The sequence below is a fragment of the Ambystoma mexicanum genome, chromosome 1p (assembly GCF_040938575.1).
Source record: "Ambystoma mexicanum isolate Mex_15411 chromosome 1p, UKY_AmexF1_1, whole genome shotgun sequence".
In the NCBI taxonomy this organism is placed as follows: domain Eukaryota; kingdom Metazoa; phylum Chordata; class Amphibia; order Caudata; family Ambystomatidae; genus Ambystoma; species Ambystoma mexicanum.
Window position 1 is genome coordinate 1,274,841,969 of NC_090921.1, and position 20,041 is coordinate 1,274,862,009.

General features: G+C 49.6%; 1 protein-coding gene across 1 annotated transcript in view; it reads right to left on the reverse strand.

The window, feature by feature from the left end:
• LOC138452858 (insulin-like growth factor III) overlaps nt 1-18,642 on the reverse strand; it is a 71,264-nt gene extending 52,622 nt beyond the window's left edge. Inside the window, exon 1 of the mRNA XM_069605206.1 lies at nt 18,187-18,642. Coding sequence (XP_069461307.1) covers nt 18,187-18,237 — 51 coding nt within the window. The 5' untranslated portion in view covers nt 18,238-18,642. The remainder of the gene's footprint in view (nt 1-18,186) is intronic.
• Nucleotides 18,643-20,041: the final 1,399 nt, after the last annotated feature.

The window sequence follows — 20,041 nt, forward strand, 5'->3', positions numbered from 1 at the left end:
TGTGGAGGATCGTCTTTCTCTCACCAGGCACCCAAAACTTGGAACGACCTACCTAAGAATATACAGAATACAACAAACCACCTAGCATTCAGGAAACTCCTCAAATCATGGCTCTTCAAAGCGTAACCACTACGGAGACGCACCGGAATGCCCATACACTAAAACAATGATGAAAATAACCCCAACTTCGGCCACTCTCAAATTGAACAAACGCTCAAACCAAAGAACCAACCACTCGACAGAGCATAAGACATCATGGAAGATAGCAGCAAAGGAAGGCTACAGAGACTGACCACCTAACTAGACCCAGACGAAACCTAGACCTACACTCTCCCGCTCTTACGCACCGGACGAACACAGCCAGACTGGCAGACGCATCTAGATAGACGTTGGCCTGCGTCGCATGTGGATAGGACTGTTCGAAGGATAACACGCCCGCGCCTAGGAAACGTGAATGCTAGTTTATGCCACAATCAAAGCCGTGAACACCAACCTGCGTGGCGTTCGGATGGAGTTGTGAACGCTAGCTTGCCCACTCCTGGACCGATCTCTAAACACTAGCCTGCGCCGCGACCAGATAAAAGTGTGAATGTTGGCATGATCACACCAGTATGGAGCCCCAATCATTGGCCTGCGCCGCGCCTAGATGGGAATGCGAGGGCCAACAAGTGCCACTCTCCCCAGAACCGCAAGTACTAGCATTGGTAAAGGTCAGGTAACCCACTAACCAATAAGCTCAAACTCTGCATACTTATCTCACTCAAAAACTCACACAACCATCTCTCGCACAACAAACCGCACGCACTTCACAACACTGCAACAACACATAAACCGGAACAACAGCACACGTGGACTGACTCCAATCCGATACCTGCACCAAAGCTCAGCACCCGGTGTATACTGAGTTGGCCAACAGCACACCACTCCTCTCACTATCCTACTCCCTTCTTCAACCTACTAACCCATCCCACCTTATCGTTTGCAGATCCGCCTGAGCGCCTGGGGACCAATTCCGTTGGTGACGGTGCGCGGTACAAATACCTTTAACATTTAACATTTAACACAGACGCGTTATAAATGTCATATATCGTATCAGGGGGAAGGGAGGGAACAAGGGACATGAATGAATGAGGATTTAATTAATTGTTGGGCTAATTGTTAATGATCGGTAGTCTGTAAGGCCAAAGAGCCAGGTTAGCGTTTTATCGTAAACTGTGGCCTGTCACATTAAAGCGGCCTTTTCCAATATACTTGAGTCTGGGGTTTTTGTGCAATTTAGCCCAAATTATTCATTTTAAATAAAAATGGACTGCAGCCAAGAAGATGGCTCCCCTACTTACCCTTGTCGAGTGTTTATTCTTTCATTTGCCCATTCCCCTTTTCCTTCATCCATGGCCCGGATCCCCATCCCACGCACTTCCAGCTTACACCAGTCTCAACGCTATTATTCTTCGCACCCTGTTGCCTCCCCACAACCTCATCTTCACCCAGTAGTGACCATAAATATACGTGTACAGCCCTTTCGTGTATACTAATATATTATCTATAATATTTTAGGGGCAATGGCATTTTTTGGATCAATGTATTTACTTGGTCATTTTGTACAATGCTACATATAGCACTGAGTACACTTAAAAATCCTCGGTGTCAAGATGGATGTTTGGGCATCATGCCAATTTGCCGACATGATCATCTGATTGGCGCCTGGGTTCTTTGACCTGGAATTTGAAGGGAATAGCCCAGCAGAGTGTTCCCAGAACGGCTGTCCCATTGCCAGTGGAGGCAGAGAGATAGCCCCTGTCCAGTCTGCTGTGGTGCAGGTGCTTTGCTTTACTTCCCCTAGCTGAAATGCCTAGGAGCAGTAAGACATAGGACGTGTGTCGGTCCAAGCAGAGGGCGGCCATGTGGCAGCACTTGGCATTCCCATGAGCCCTGTGCCAACCTTCCTTGCAGCCTGCCTGGACTCTGCCTGGCTCTGCCAATGACTAGGAGAGACTGGCCCGTTCTCGCTTCGGCGGTGCTGCTGTGTTCTGCTGGGAAGCCAGGGGCTCACAATGTTTAGACTGCACGCTGTGATGCATGTTCTAGGAGGACATGGGCATTTTGTAGGGTGGAGGCGCAATTGTGACCGTGTGGGGTAGAATGCAAGACCTAAGAAATTTAGTGTCTGAGCTGGCCGCTGTAACCAAGAGCACAAGAACGTTTCCTCCTCCCCCATCACATCTGTTCCATACCCCAAAAATACCCGTTCCAACCGAAGGCTGCTTCCTGGGTGGTCAAGGTTTGGCAGGGGATCCAAGTGCACACTGAAATGCACACTGGCCCTCGCCAAGCCCTCGTCAAGTGTGTGTGTAAACATCCACGGGAATCCGTTAGTATAGGTCTGACACAACGTGTGATGATGTGCCACTCAACCCTCGCTTCTCTTTCAGGCCTTATGCCAGGCCCAACTCATTTATAAGTTGGTGCCAGTCTGCTTTTTCAGAGCCCCATTTGTAGGCTTGCTTGGCTAAACGGGCCCAGCTTGAAGGACTTCAAATTTGGCATTTAACATACCTATGACATATTCAAGAGGACTTCACATGCAGTGTTGGGGTTGAAAGGCCATGTGTCGTAGCAATGCGCTCAGCCCCAAAATAAGAACACAGGTTATAATACCTAGGCATAACATATAACCTAACTTAACAACAGTATAAAATAGCATCTTATAACACGGCAACATAGCATAATACTGCATACTGTATAGCGTGCATAGCCACCATATCAACTTACAGTGCATCATAGCTTAACATGGCATAACACAGCACAGCCTAACAAAACCTACCACAACAAAACACACTCTAGAACAAAGCCCACTATATGGGTGATTAACAATTATGCTATAAGAAACCCCAACTACATAGCATGTTCTTACTTTCCATATGCACGGGAACAACGCACATGGCACCATGGAGGAGAATTGTATTTTCTTGACTCCTACAAAGCCTTCCCTACGTATTCTAGGGCTGATGTCATTTATTATTCTAAACTCTAGTCCTAGAATATTTGGGTAAAGTGCTTGATTGTAGTCAGATTGCATGTGTGAGTAAATGTTGCCTCTTGGCCTGGAGACATTTTCCATGGCAACGTTTTTCACTGGATAACCCCACCTGCTACTTGGACTGGACAACATGGCCACACTTCACCTGCCTCCCTATGGCCTTGCTGACTCACTGTCAATTACTGGATGAAGACAAATCGCCTCACTACAAGCATGGCGGTCCGGAAACTACGGTACTGGTACGCATGCCGGTAACGTAGTTCCCGGACCGCCATACTACGTGCTCTGCTCGCGGGTGCCGTTTCACCAGCCAGGTTTTTCCTGGCGGGTGTAATGGCACCCGCGAGCAGAGCACGTCGGATGCACCGGCACAACTCTGAATGTGCCGGTGCATCCGACCTCCCCATCCCCATTCAGCCCTATGGGGCAGAATGGGGATCGGGAGGCCCTTGATTCCGGCACCCGCAAATAGCCAAATACCGGGTCCGCCAAACTCGGCATGACCCGGTAATTGCCCATTTACGGGTGCCGGAAAAAATGCAACCCCGGGGGCAGCCGTGCCCTTAATAAGGGCACAGCTACCGCCAGAGTTGCAATGAGGCCCATCGACTCAAACTGAATCCTGTTAAAATCTGAGATCTTTACCTTCAGCAACCAAGCCCGTCCCTGCAGCACACACCCTTGCCCTGCTCTCTTTACCATTGCTCCTAAACCAGCCATCTCAGCCCATGAGCTTGGTGTTTTGCTTGACTATATTCTTTCCCTGACTATCCAAAATAACTCTGTTGTCGGAGAGTACGCCTTCCCGTTGGAAATCCAGCACAGGATCCTACTCTTCCATGCCTTCCCCTACAGGGTTACCTTTCTGGCTGCTTCATCTATTGTAACAACCTCTACTAGGACCTCCTCGCACCGCCTGCAACCTGTTGAAAATGCGGCTACTCAGCACGTCACCCACACTGACTATGCCAAGCACATGGCCCCAGCTTTCAGACCCCTCCATTGCCTACTGGTTTGCTAGTGCGTCCTCTTCAAGACCCCAGGCATTGTCCACCACTGATTCTAAGGGGTGGCATCTAAGTGTACTCTTGCTCATCTGGCTTGTTGTGGGTTCCTGCATGGCCGACAAAGGTGGCGGAGTCTTGTCAGTGCCGGAAGCGGTCCCTTACTCTTTATGCCAGGTTGAACATCATTACATCTACCAAGATCTATATACGAACCTAGGTATTCAACCAATGACATGCCCCGCTGCTCTCTACTATTCCCAACCTCTCCTCTGTGCCATGGGGCAACCCTGTGCTGGTGCTGCATTCACATCTTCGTAAGATAACATGACCTGTCCTCACAAACTAGCATACTACCGGTGCATAACGATATTTATTTATTTGTAATGCACCTTAGGACCATGGGCAAACATAGCAGCATAGAATAACACATGGTATCATGCTCTCTTATACACTATGCTCACTATGCCACATGCTGTAGCTCATCGCATATGAGGTATGTTTGTGCAGACGCTGTACAAATGCAAGATAACATAACATATATTCCACTCTTTAGTTTTATCTGGTGGACTTTGTTATGCATTGTAGAACAGTCTGTGTGTGCATGTAAAACCTTCTATACTATTGATGTTTAGATTGTAATGCATTGTATTACACAAAGCATTATTGTGTAATATTTCATTGAACATATTGTACTGAAAAGTAACGTAACATATAACATAAGTATTTCATTTATTTATTTATTCGACATTTGTATGGCGCTTATACACAAGTGTTTCCAGGTGCCACAAGACAAGATGAGGTCTTGGGGGGGGGGGGAAATGGGAACCACAAAAGTAGAACAGCAAAAACTGTTATATTGGCTTTGTGACAATCCTACTGTGCAAGGTGGTCAGTGCAGGAGGCAGGGGGTAGAGGGCGAAGTGCAGGAGTGGGGTGCCCCAAGGGTGGGGGCAGGCAAGTGCTGGGCGGGCCAAGATGTCAAGTGCCATGGGAAGAGTGGAAAGGGAGGATCAGTGCGGTGGACAGGAAGGACCAGGTTGGGCTAGTCTGAGAAAGAGAGCACGAGTAGCACATACAACTCTATTCAATAACCTTTCAGGGGTCCATAAGTAGTCTTAATCAGCAAAGTATACCAATGATACTTTCAGAGAAATATGAATCACATACTTAATGAGAAGGCAAAGTTATTATGAAAAAAAGAACACACAACTTCATTGTGAGGAATTAGACCATTAACACGGTGGCTGTGCACTTACCTAGGCTTTTTTGAAATTTTAAATGAAATCGAATGATGCTAGATCAACCTCCGGGAAAATGTGTGGGGCTAATACACACACATTTTCCTGTGCTCACCGCAATACATACGCATAGACCTGTGTACTCTGCGTGGGCAGAGCCTACAGGCGCATTCCCCCATCCGATTTAGTTGGGATATAAAAAGAGGAGTACACTATGCATCTCCAGAAGGGGGAGGGCCAAACCTTCCCCCTGCCATGGCCAGCCTAATTAACTAACAAAGTTTAGTTTAGTTTAGTTTATTCATTTGTTTCCAAAGGTTCCATGGATCTGACCTGTCCTTTTGTTGGGCCCTGTAGCTGGTGGTAGCAGTTTGCATACTAATCAGAAGGTAATCCAACAGGCCCACATGAGGCATGGCTAAATAGGCTAACAAAGGAGACAGGAAACCCCTACAACCTTTCATATGCATCTGTGTCAACATGATGCCAGGTCCCACCCTCAGTATCGATTGACAGTGAAATGTCATGTGTGGGACTGCAGGGTTACAGTAGTCTTACCACAGGGGGACCCCATTCAGAAGGTAGGAGTATGTGGTTTGATGGATCCAGAAAGTCTGGTCTCGCTGCAGCTTCAAGGGAGACCTGCCGCTTTAAACAGAAACCACAGAGAGCTCAATTAACTAGAGGGACCCTTTGATCGACAACAGAAAGGAAGATGGGTGGGACTTAGTATTACATGTTTTCACCCCTTTTACATTTTCTGTTGCAAAGCATTCTGGTTATCACCTCACACATACAGGTGATTGTTGGTGGGGACCTAGGATTGGTTCATTAAGGTAGGCTTACCCTTCACCAATCCCGGTGGTCCATTTGACTTTAAAAGAGGGCTGAGCCCCTCTTTTAGCAGATCATCTGAAGACTTTACAAGGAGTAGCAAGAAGAACATAACCTAGGACACTGGCTGAAGGTACAGTCTGCCTTATATCTTTTGCAGTGAAGGAAGGCCAGGGATTTCCAAAGAGGGAGGCAAGATCCCTCCCCTTAACATGTCCCAGGAACAGCGTGAGATAAAGAACCCAGAAGACCCTCAAGCAGCTCCAGAACCGGTACCCACCCAGCACACAGCATGCCCTGCAAGCCTCTGGAACAGGTTTCCTAGGTAGGAAGTGCCAGAAGGTCTCTGAACCTGAAACCAAGGACAAGGCAGCTGCCTGCAATACAAACCTCAGCTCTGGGCTGTAAGCCTTAAAGGACGACACAAGCCCAGTGAAGAAGCTAGGAGAAGTCCTCCAACTAGCATCTACAGACGTCCTCCTTAAAGGACATTTTCGAGCCAGTAGAGTCCCTCGACTTGCAACCGACAGCAACGCTCACCGTTGTTACGCCACAGTCGCTTCAAGACTTCTGAGACACATCGACACGTGCTTCAGAACTGATGACCAGCACTGAGATAACGATTTCTGACCCTGAGCCGCCATGTAGGTCAGCCTGCAGCCGTCCATCCAGCTTCGTTCGCCAAACTGTTTACTGCCCGATACCTGCAGCTGTCTCCCGTCTTGAACTCTGTCACAGAAGCTGTAGAGCACCCTGAAACCGACTCGACCCTGTCAAGCACCAAGAACACTTGCAGCACACGGTACATTTTGGTTTTGTCCCCCTGGTTCTTTTCCAAATGCCCCTAGAGACATTTTAAGACCCATTGCTCCCTTTGTGCTGAAGCCAAGTATCCTAGAAATACTGTGATTATTTACCATATCACTATCCTCCTGTTAGTATCCAGAGTGCATCCCTTTTCCTTCTCTGAAACGGTCTGTCCTCTGCATGCCTTTACATGGTGGGTTGTATTTTATAGTGTTGCTAGAACTGTCTGTTGTGAAAGTAAAGTAGAGATTTGTATATAACATGGTCTGGAAAGTCCCTTTTATGATTGGGTAATAATTGGATTTTCGCTGTGTTGCAACTAACCTAAGATCAGCAATCTTTCGGAGATAAGCCTGCCATTCCAACCACATTATCGAAACTGGACAAAGAGGTTTATAATTTGCTTGTGTTTCTAATCTGTTTGGATCCCTTCTGGTGTACTGGAGGTGTGGGGCTGTTTGATGGTTTAGAACCCGATATTCATCTGTGGACCACTGGTGCCCCGGAAGTTGATTCGTCACATTCATCCAAACTGATCATACAAACTGAATACTTCCAAGTGAATTTGATGTAGAGTCCAAAAACACAAAACCTATTCCCTCCAGATGTTGGATTGCACAGGTACAACTGCCTCCTCCATAGCTTAGGCCTCATCTTTACTCTTGGTAACTGAAACAAAGTATAGCATGGCATGACCACAGGGAATTGCCTAACAGTGGCTCCTGCCTTCTGCCAGGCTGTCAACCCTGACTTTGTCAATTGAACCGTGCTAACCCTCTCCACCTTCTGTTATCCCCAAACATTCTCCTTCCTGCACAGTCTATTATTGGCTGGGCCACACTTGCCAGTCCCAGAATGAACACTCTGGAGTTGGGTTTGCGGTATGAGTTAAAGGAATGCCTGGGCAAGTAAACCACCCTATCTATTAGGATTTCCTGAGAGCATCTTGAGCCCCTCATGCATCCAAATATCACACTTGCAATGCATTCTAGCTACCACTACACGTGTTAGAATATACCTATCCTTCTACGCCGTGACTTCTGAGGTCCACCTAACAAGACTAACATGCACCCATACTATCCCAAAACATTCATTGCCCGCTTCATTGCTCCCAGCTTTTGTTTCTGGCACCTATCCCTCCCCTATCCCTCCTTTCCCACAGAGTCGCCACCATAAAACGCTGGCCAGCCCGCCTGCCTCTTAGAGTCAATGAATGCAACTTGTTTTGGTGTGCCACCCCAAGATTTCCAGTGACCTCCTCAGGCTACCCCTATGAAAAATGTCTGGGGCCGCCACTGCTTTCCCATCCTCTTATATATCGCCTGCTCCTTTTCTTTCCACACGGTAAGGTCTCGAAACCATCAGCTGGGAGCACCCCAACCTCCAGACAAGCCAAGGCACTCGGAGACCACTGCCACTCAGTATAAAAGCGTTGTAACATAGCATATATCAATTGTATGTTGCAGGCTATTTTCCATGTTTTGTAGGATTGCGGTTACCCATACAGTGAATACAAGTGAAGATGAAAACATGACTAATACCCATGTCACTGCTTCTCCCATTTCTTTTTTTTCTGCGTGAATCACCCGGTTCCTGTCCCCACCGCATGGCTAGCATTTTTCACACCGGGGAGTATACGACCCTTTCACATATGCATTTAGCTACATGTCTCATCTGGCCTGGGAACCTTCCCATGCCATGAATTGCCTGGTGCAAACCTCTCACTGGAATGGCCCAGATCACATCCCCATTGCACACCAGCCCCTCTTTCACCAGGAAGCTCCCTGCTTTGCATGCGTACCGCTGCACCCACATAAATTGCCACAGCCTAAGCCCACTTCCTGTAGATCAGACCCGCGGATCATGACCCAAAATCACATTGCTAGCAGTGGCGTGTCCAGGGAGTGGCCTGGGTTGGCACGTGCTACCCCTGGAATCTGATTGGCCACCCAAGTGCCACCACATTATCCTAAACTATGATCATTGTGTGTGTGCAGCTTGTACTTCATGCCACGCCTGCATAAGTCAGTGCCCCACTTGTGCCACCCCAGTCAAAAGAGTCTGGGCACGACTGATCGGTAGACCACAGCTTTACAACAAACCAATAGACGGCATTCATAAATCACACCCACAGAGAAAGGACCATCAGTGCACAGGAGTATTGGCATGGAACCCAGCGGTGTGGAGAGGCACTGTTGAGGAGCTCCACCTGGAAGCAAGACCTTTCTATGTCTCCAGTGGCTGTGAAGTCTAGGGGCACCTCACTAGCTCCGGTCAGGACTTTAGGGCAACAGGGCAATGCCCGAAGTGCAGGTCCAACATGCTAGTGTGGCACTGCTTTTCTGGTCAAAATGGGCCAGCTTTTTGGCTAACGAAGACCCGTGTGAATTACTTCACTGTGTAGCTGTTAGTTTTGACGCATTTTACTGAAAAACTCTTCCCTGGGTACTGTTCAGTCCGTCGCAATGGGAAGATTTTGGCATTTGTAACTCTTAGCCACTTTTTGATGGGTGACGGAGCGAGTTATAGGCCCCAGTCCGACACAGCGCCTGCCCGTATTTTGCCAGCAGCTGCTGTCATTGTGTGTGGAGCCAATCAATACTGTTTTGCCTCTAATCAATCTACTCATCCAAACCAAAATACTTCCAAGCAGTTAACCAATAAAATCGTGTAATCACGCCTAAGCAAAACTCTAGCCAACATGCCCAGAATTGAGAAGGTGCTGTGACTCGCAACAGACACAACAACATGCTGCAGTTGGCAGGGGTCACAAACTAAGGATGTGGTATTGCGACTGCCCAGGGGCATGGTTAGAAATAGGCGGCAAGCTTGGCTTTCCCAGTACCCAAGGCAAAGCAACCGCCACTGCAGAGCGGCACAGAGCTAGTAGACACTTGCCCTCCTCAACGAGGGCTCGGAGGGCACGCGGTGACCTGCTGGCAGAAGCACAAAACCACACTAGACATACGAATACATGAGCTGGATGCGCCCTGAGAAGGCTAAAGAGCTGCAGAGGCCAATGTCCCTGGTTTGCACCATGTTGGTTGACTCTAAAATACGATAAGGAATGGATCAAATAAGTTCTGTTGATGAGCCGCGCACAATAGGCCCTGATTTATGCAATTATATGTGCAGAAAATCGAGACTTTGCGTGCAAAACCCTGTTCATGGATTTGTGGAATCGACTGCGTGGTCTTTGCACAGGTCTGGCATGCCTCTGCGAGCAGTCGAGGGTCTTGCGCGAGACTCCTTGCAGAGTGTGGGTTGGGCCTACGCAGGGGGCGGAACATGCAAAATGAGGAAGGATAAGGGAAAATGAGGGGGTGCTGAGGGACAACCTGCCACGTGGAAATCTCATGCCCACAACTGCGCAGAACAAATCGTATTCACGGATCTGACCGTGCAACCTCACTTTGGGGAAATGACCACGCAAAGCTCCTGATCTAACCGCCACCCGAAGGCAGGTGTACAGACACTTCCGCATAGGAATCACATCGCAGAGGTAAGATTGCATGTTGGATTTAGGGGTGTGTGCACACTCGTGGTTCCGATCAGACTTTGGGGTGCGCGTAAGCAGTGTAGTGGGATGCAGGCATGGTTTACTGGGGGTCGCACTCAGATTGACCGTGAAATTATTCGAGTTACGGAAAATGGTGAGCATGTTGTTGGGGTGCTCTGAACAGTTACGGGGACCCTACGCAGTGTCGATAGGGTGTTGGCTTGATTGCAGGGGACCCCATGCAGGATTACCGGGGTGCATGAGTTTGTGCCCGAGCACCGTGCATAGGTAGGTATTAGTGGCTACATTCACTTTGCAGGGGTGGGTGTGTTGGGGGCATTCCGGCCGCGACTTGCGCATAGGGTCCCTTTGCAGGAAAGATTGCTTGAATATGCAGATCGCGCACATGTGCCTAATGCGCAAGGGGGCATACAAAGACCTTCCCGCTACACAAACATTCCGGTGTCTATACGCACTTTTCTATGAATCTGGCCCCTAGTGATGAATAGATCCGAAATGGTCTGCATTATGACAGCGCCTCAAACTTACTTTCTCTTTCATATTTCCAAATGGTTGCAAAACCAGCTCCACATTTTGCCTTGGTGCAAGCCATCCTGCCATGTTCCCCAGGGCACATCTGGAGCAAAACCTTCTATAGAGAGCATTATCAATGGTGAGAAATCAGGGAGTTGTACCCCAAAACATCTATGGTCACATTAGCAGGGAAAAACAATGGAGAAATATGACTTTTTGGGAGAAAAATTTTATTGCCGTTGTTAGGTGAAATTTCAATTACTGCTGTTTGACTCCTATATTTGTGGACCCCATAAACCTTTTGTTGTTGTTTTAGACTCCTGTCTTGACTTTCTGCCAGTGGAGCACAGCCTTCAGCTGCACTACACTGGGCTTTCGCTCAATGTTATGGGGAAACTGACTTGTCCTTCAGGCAGACAGTACTGAGAAACGTTGTTTCTCTTAGTCTTATGGCTTTGTTGCCACTTTTGGCAACTGTATTTCAGTGCGAAAAGTACATTACTGTACCGCGCACTGGTGTCCTTGCTTTTTCGGGCCTTTTTCATCCCGTAAGAATGTTTTGGTAACAGGACAATGTGCCAAGGAGTACACTGATTGCAGCAGAAGCTTTTTCATGTCTTTACCGAGCCATACCACACTTACCACGTTGGCTCATGACTGTGGCTAGTGTCCGTCATGGCCATGCCACAGGTTTTTGTGTCTTCTCCTCTGGCCATTTTGTCCATTGGCCTTCCTCTTGGTCTTTGTTACCCCGGGAGTCGTTATTTGGACTTGCCTTTCCCTGCAAAAGCCAGCACTTTTTGCGGGCTAATGCCTATTATGTGTGTAGGTACCCAGGAAGTGGGCTGGGACTGTCTGGTCCCAATCCACACTACTGGTGCCAGGATGTCTGGTGTGCACAAGAAACTCAGTGGTGTCTGATTGGACCACTGCTGGCATGCATGAGTGGGGCAGATCTCCTGATTGGCCAGCTGGGTGTGAGCACTCACTGGACTTTGGGCGATGAGGACGTGGCCTGAGTGGGGACCTGCAGATCGCCAGTAGGTCTGATCGACCTATGCATGGAGCCAAATATCCAGACAAGGGAAGCAGAGCCAAGGACTTTTTTGGAACTGTGCAGAGAAGGTTTGGAGCCCTGAGCTCGCTGTTGTCCCGGTAGAGCCCTGCTTTGTGCTCTGTCTCTGAAGACCTGCTTCAACCTTTGAAGTGGTGGGACCAATCACTCTCAATGCCTCCTTGTTGCCCTGCAAACAAGCCTTCTCTGAAGTGTCCCTGTACCCTCCAGTGGACTGACCAGCTTGAACCTTGGCACCTGCGTTGGGGCGTTGCTTTATCGAGAATTGTCTCGAGCTTTGGCAAAATCCTAGTTCACTCCTTGACAAATTTCATTGTCCCAGCTGCTTTGGGCTGCAAGATAGGCGCGTGCATCAGACCGTGAGACTTGGGTGCCCCTGCGTCACTGTGCGACAGTGGCAGTCGCTGCTGGTGACTTTCCTGCCTTTCTTCAAGTGTCCTGAGACCAGCTGCATCAGTGCTTTCTTTGTCCTGCATTTGTGACGAGAGATCCAGCTCCAGTTGTAAACCGGACCTGCAGCGCCTGTGCACTTTGAAGCTTAACCAAGGAGAGGATTTTGTACTCCAGGCGACCATCTCCAAGCCTGCCAAGTTTGGACCTGGAGTGAGCTAAGGGTGGTGAGTAATCATACTACTTACCGGTGGCCCTTAGTTCATCCAACACGTTTTACGCACAAAGGGTACCTTGTGGTCCTTGCCTCGGCTTGGGTGAATCCTGATTTCTAAAGCTGTCTGAAAGTTAGGGATAGCTTTGTTTGCCGCAGCAGACTCTCCTCTGATTCTCGGGAATCAAATTTCCACACTCCTGAATCCTCCCTCTTAACTTTTCCTTCCCATTGAATAGTGTACTTTGTAGCTTTCCGCATCAACTAGCGCTTTTATGCGCACACTTGACACTGGGAACAAGGCTCCAATCTTCGTAGGGCGGGACTTAATAAGTTAGGGTTCTATTAAAGTTTGTTTGCTTTCCCTCCTGACAGGTTTTGGGAGGAAACCGCACTTCACCGCACTGGCCGAAAAGTGACTGTACATATTTTTTATATAGTGTGTGTTTAAGTAGTGATATTACTATGTTTTCTGTTATTCACTTGTTTGTTCTCGGCCTTATAAATTGTGTATTTTTTATATACTACTGTATAAGGGTAATTCTTGTCTTCCTACTGTGCGTGCTCATCCAAGACCTCGTATCACCGCCACTACTGCCGAGTCTTAGCCTTGGCTGCTCTCCAAGCTACCTTGAACTGTCCTGCTAACTTCACAGAAGTGTTCCATGTTTCACTAAACAAGGGTGGCCTCCTGAACATTTGTTCACCAGAGCAGAGTTCAGAAATCCATTCTAACAGGCGTGGCGCCAAGTAGTTTAACTGCCGAACAGGCACACACTTTAGATTGTGTGAAAAATTCAAAATATATTTCTCTGCAAACATGCCTGAGATACTGAACAAAATGAAGTCATACGCTTAATTTGTATAACTGATGAATAATGAACGTAGCCCAATAGGAGTACTAATGCTTAGGCCTACAACTCTGTGCCATACATTCCCCTATAATACACTTAACCAACTGACTTCTTCATCTGTATACAATTCTAAGGCATAGATTATGCCTGGTACAACACATGTCGTATAGCTGTTTTTCCAGACCCATTCATTGAGGACGTTAGTAACATATAGTAAGATAGAATTGGTTTGGGCACCACAAGAAGATTCATGCAATGAATGCGATAGGCAAAAGTGCTGTTGCTCCTCTCTCCTGGAGGTAGGCAATAAGCCAGGAGGGTCCAGACCTATCCCCTTAATTGATATCAGCTACAGTTTTGCAGCAAGTTGTTGCACCAAATGTTGGTTCACTGGGTTGAGGAGACAAGTGTATTAGATCCTACTCAAAATGGTTTTCATGGGACTAACGGACCTTGTGAACAGTTTCTTAATCCTGAAGTAATTTGCTGCAAGAAAGGGAAACAAGCACCGACAAAACCAACAGTTTGTGCTTTTGTGTAGGCATGAGATAAGCCTTTGCCAGGTGCTGACATAATGGTACCTGGCCAGAAGATGGTAAGGGCTGCAAAATGGTGTGAGCAACAGGGCATATGACAGTTTTGCCTGGAAAATGATTGTCCAATACCTATATGCAAGGCAAAGCGGTTGGCATTCCCAGTGCTTGTTTTTATCATGACTTCAATGCAAGGACATGGGCACGGCTTATAAATCAAGTGTCCGAATTCACACTTGGTTAAGGCATTTTTAATACACCAGTAGCACATTTATATCTGCAACTAAGCTCTCAGAAGACTGCTTTGAAATAACACTGACAGGAACTTACAGCACATCGTTTGATGTTACTACTTCATAAAACTAGCTCAAAGAGATCCCAGGATGATATATTTTGGACGGGAGAGGCAGGTAGTGGGTGGGGACAGTCACGGGGAAGTCAAAAGGTGGTAAAATAACCAAACAACACCCACAAGCTGTGTGTCCCACCTCACATACCATCTGCCTCCCAGCTGTACTCCAATTGAATAGTGTTGGCTTAAATGTGGCACCTTAGCACGACTGAATGGCAAACTCTAAAAAGACATGTATCTTGCATTTATGGACCTATGTATGGCCTTTGACCATTGGGATATACAAAGGCTGCGGGTCGCTTTCGAAGCGCCACCTGCCATGCTGCCCCTTTTAAAGAGTATGCAGGCTGATGATTCTGCTATTGTGAGGTTTGTATTGAAAGGGGGTCCGTTGCACTCAGTTATACCGCATGTGGCGCAGGCTACGCCAGAGGTGAATATCAGCAACCCTGCTGTTTATTAACACGCCTATACATTCTTTGACTAAAGATTTACCTAGGGCCTAAATGGCTGTCCACCAGATTAACTGCACGTGCTTGCCCTGCCTCACCTGCACTCCTAATTGCGCATGACTGCCAGGTATCCCCTAGTCCATTACAGGCCCTGCTGCACACAGACTATTCTTGGAAGAGATAGCGGGGCCTGGTGGAAAGAATACGAAATCAAAAGTGATGGTGGCGTCGAGGAGCAGTACGAGGGGGTCGTCTTGATCTTCCGGTGGGGGGAGGGGGGGGGGCTGCGGTGTGTAGTGCCTTCAGTTGGAAGATGCACTCTACAGCTGGAGGTAGCAGCGCTATCTATCTTTTCAATAAATGTTTTGGGGTGCGCCAGTTGAACCAAAATTACCGGGATATAAGGATAAGGCACGTGCCCTCACAACCCGTGGGTGATTGTTGTGGGTGTAGGCGGATTGGCTAACACTCTGCAGGGAGTAGAAGCTAGCTTTCTGTTGATGACTCCTGGAGTTCTCGGCCATTATGCAATGCATGTGGGACCAGGAGTTGGCTCTGCAGAAGAAATCATTAAAGATGGCGGGTAGAATCTGGGGGGACGGACCCCCGCGAGCTCAAGAGAGAGTTTATGGAGGACACCCTTCTTATTGATAGCGTGAGAAGTGTTTCCCATGGCTCGTATATGTACAGAACGCCTCGATTCCCCCCCAGGGGAAATTATCTGCACATGCGGAGGATATGAGAGACATTAGCGCAGCATGCCAGGAAGCATGCAAGGAGCTGCTGGCTATACTCGTGTTAGCCAATTCATTGCTATGCTGTAACCAGATAAGCTAAAGGGTATCCATAACAGAACGCAGGCTGCATGTATGTGTTACTCTTGGTACCAGTGACGGGGAAATGAAGTAAAGTACCCATCACCGAGCGTGATTGTCCATTCGAGCGCCGAGCCGTTGAAATGTGTGTGCACCTCATACGTGCTAACCTTATCCATTCCATTCCTGGTTTTAACTTTGCATTCTGGGACTTGCAGTCCTGCATTTACCCCATTATAAACCATAATTTAAAAGTTAAAACCAGGACTAGAGTGATGCTCTCTGAATAGAGTGGATAAGTAAAAACAAAAGTCAGTCTGATTCTTGACTCAATTATTTGGATGAAGCCAAAAAGGCCCAGCCTGCACTAATAATCCAGCAGAGGTTCCTAACGATCTTGACCTGAATATGAGCCCTGCAACAGAAGTGAAAGACAGCCAAAGGAGCAGAGCAAGAGACTTCACCAGGCACCAGAGAGAGGACTGCGGAAGAACCTCAGGCAGCCCTGGGGGGTGGAAGAACACGAGAGGATGCATGGGCGAGACGGCAGACCCTGAGGTGGAAGCCCAACCAAGGGCCCCTGGAAGGGGACACAGGAGGACAGGACACAGATGACATCAAGCCTGGGGGAGAGACGACAGCAGAAGAACCTCAAGCAGTCCAGGGAAGGTGGAAGAACAAGAGAGGATGCAAAGGCGAACATGCAGAGGCAAGACTGCAGACCCTGAGGTGGAAGCCAAGGGCCCCTGGAAGGGGACACAGGAGGACAGGACACAGATGACATCAAGCCTGGGGGAGAGACGACAGCAGAAGAACCTCAAGCAGTCCAGGGAAGGTGGAAGAACAAGAGAGGATGCAAAGGCGAACATGCAGAGGCAAGACTGCAGACCCTGAGGTGGAAGCCAAGGGCCCCTGGAAGGGGACACAGGAGGACAGGACACAGATTACCTCAAGCCTGGGGGAGAGAGGACAGCAGAAGAACCTCAAGCAGTCCAGGGAAGGTGGAAGAACAAGAGAGGATGCAAAGGCGAACATGCAGAGGCAAGACTGCAGACCCTGAGGTGGAAGCCAAGGGCCCCTGGAAGGGGACACAGGAGGACAGGACACAGATTACCTCAAGCCTGGGGGAGAGAGGACAGCAGAAGAACCTCAAGCAGTCCAGGGAAGGTGGAAGAACAAGAGAGGATGCAAAGGCGAACATGCAGAGGCAAGACTGCAGACCCTGAGGTGGAAGCCAAGGGCCCCTGGAAGGGGACACAGGAGGACAGGACACAGATTACCTCAAGCCTGGGGGAGAGAGGACAGCAGAAGAACCTCAAGCAGTCCAGGGAAGGTGGAAGAACAAGAGAGGATGCAAAGGCGAACATGCAGAGGCAAGACTGCAGACCCTGAGGTGGAAGCCGAGGGCCCCTGGAAGGGGACACAGGAGGACAGGACACAGATTACCTCAAGCCTGGGGGAGAGAGGACAGCAGAAGAACCTCAAGCAGTCCAGGGAAGGTGGAAGAACAAGAGAGGATGCAAAGGCGAACATGCAGAGGCAAGACTGCAGACCCTGAGGTGGAAGCCAAGGGCCCCTGGAAGGGGACACAGGAGGACAGGACACAGATTACCTCAAGCCTGGGGGAGAGAGGACAGCAGAAGAACCTCAAGCAGTCCAGGGAAGGTGGAAGAACAAGAGAGGATGCAAAGGCGAACATGCAGAGGCAAGACTGCAGACCCTGAGGTGGAAGCCAAGGGCCCCTGGAAGGGGACACAGGAGGACAGGACACAGATTACCTCAAGCCTGGGGGAGAGAGGACAGCAGAAGAACCTCAAGCAGTCCAGGGAAGGTGGAAGAACAAGAGAGGATGCAAAGGCGAACATGCAGAGGCAAGACTGCAGACCCTGAGGTGGAAGCCAAGGGCCCCTGGAAGGGGACACAGGAGGACAGGACACAGATTACCTCAAGCCTGGGGGAGAGAGGACAGCAGAAGAACCTCAAGCAGTCCAGGGAAGGTGGAAGAACAAGAGAGGATGCAAAGGCGAACATGCAGAGGCAAGACTGCAGACCCTGAGGTGGAAGCCAAGGGCCCCTGGAAGGGGACACAGGAGGACAGGACACAGATTACCTCAAGCCTGGGGGAGAGAGGACAGCAGAAGAACCTCAAGCAGTCCAGGGAAGGTGGAAGAACAAGAGAGGATGCAAAGGCGAACATGCAGAGGCAAGACTGTAGACCCTGAGGTGGAAGCCAAGGGCCCCTGGCAGGGGACACAGGAGGACAGGACACAGATGACCACAAGCCTGGGGGAGAGAGGACAGCAGAAGAACCTCAAGCAGCCCTGGGGTGCGGAAGAACACGGGAGGATGCAAAGGCGAACATGCACAGGCAAGACTGCAGACCCTGAGGTGGAAGCCAAGGGCCCCTGGAAGGGGACGCAGGAGGGCAAGGCGCAGTTGACCTCAAACATGATCCCCCAAAGGTGGAGGCAAAGGCAGGAATAGCTTAGGATGGACCAGGCATGCGAATGAAGCACACACGGGAGATTCTCGAAGAGGTTACCTTCCTGGGCAGGCGGGCACAATCTTGTGAGGAACCGTCCTGGGAGAACATGTCTGGGCCTTCTTGTGCTAAATCTCGGCCCCCCTAGTCTTCTGCCTGGAAGCTGCAGCCTCCATGGAACTCCACTGGGCGGGTAGTGGCCCTCCCCGCGCCCTGCTGGGTAGCTTAGGCCTTCAGGCAGCTCAGTTGGCGGCCTACGCAACGCCCCCAGCCCTCCCGGTGCTGTGCAGGGTGGTCCTGCGGCCCAGCCACGCTGGGCGGATGCGCTGCTTGGACCCGCAGTCGGTAGACTTCGACACGGAGGGTGAAGGCCGTCATTTATCGCTGCCGGGTCGGCCACTGGGTGCCCCTCCTCGGGTTCTGCCGCCTGCCCTACAGCCTGCACCGAGCGCTGTTCGCTGGGCAGCAGAGGTGGTGGCACTCGGTCAGAGGGGGCTCTGGGGCCATCTGGCACCAGCTGCCCCGTGGGTGTTTGTGTGCGAAAAGGCTCAGAGAGGAGAAGGTTACTCAGCTGTCTGGGGTTGGGCGGAGAGACGGGCCTCCCTGGCTGGACAGCGGGGCGTGGGGGTGGGAGGGTCACGATCCCACCAAGGTCTTTGTGGATTTAGTCCTGTCTAAATCAAACAAGAGGCTGTAGGGTTCTTAGAAAAGGAGGCTCCCTGGCTGGGCTCTTCGTAGGCCTGCCCTAATCCCCCGTCTCTGCGGGCAGAGCTCGGCCGCAACCTGTGTGTTCTTGTTTTTGAGCCTCTGTGAATGTCCCCTCTGCTGCGTTCCCCTCCTTTCTGTTTTCTATGTAAAACCTAGCAAACAACCTACTGGCACCGCCGGGGGAACATGGGGAAACATCATAGGGTTGTATGTGCGCTTTACAAATCAAAATAATAAATAAATGAATAAGACTGTGCAGTGGAAAAGTTACCCCGGTGATTAGCTACCCTTTCCCCCACTCCAGACCCCAAGTGATCCTCGCGAGGAGGGTCCCGCCTGGCCAGCATGTTGCACCCGTTTGTGGGTAAAGAAAGGTCCGCTTCCTGTAGCGCCTCCCACCCCAAAACTACCCTTCATGTCTTTCAAGAACATGCTGGTTTGCCCCATGAGGACCCTCATTGAGGCTGAGGCCTGTGCAGCCGCTTCTGAAGATGTTCACTCTGGTGTCGAAGCCCTGCCAGACTGCGGTGGTGGGTACTGAACCCGCACCACCCCCCACCCCCCAACCCCCCAACCCCCCGAGACTGCGTGCAAACCCACCGAACCCCTCCCAGCAGGCCTTGTCTTTTCGCTTCTGAGATCTGGCCAGCCAAAGGCAGGCGTCTCTCAGAGTTGCGCAGCAATGACAGGCCTGTGCTCCGCTGCTTCGATCAGTGTGACGCAGTTGATGCTCTGTGAGTGTTGCATCGCATGGAGCTTCATCGCCCAGCAGCCACTGCACCTTGTTAACCATGGCTCAAAGCACATCTTCCATTTACCGTGGATTCTTCTTTCTTCTTTCCACTCTGTTTAAGGGCATTTTTCGTTTTGACTATTAGGTCACACCCATAAGCTAAAACTATTGCTTTGGGGTACAGCTTGGAGTGAGATAGGATATGAGTAGGGTCACAAAGCTTGTAGGGTTTGTTTGAACATTTTCCTACTCATTGACTGCTCGTGGACAACTAATTCCTATGACCACTCCTATGTGCTACCCCACCACCCCCCCAAAAAATGCATGTTCCTGGTATCTTTTTGTGCTAATTTTATCAGGCAGTGACATCGACCTTTGATCTGTGAGTGTTATTTCTTCTGAGAGTAATGGCTTCATCACAGCTATGAATGTGCTATGGGTGTAATAAATTGTCTTGGCCCAGTTTGCCCTTAG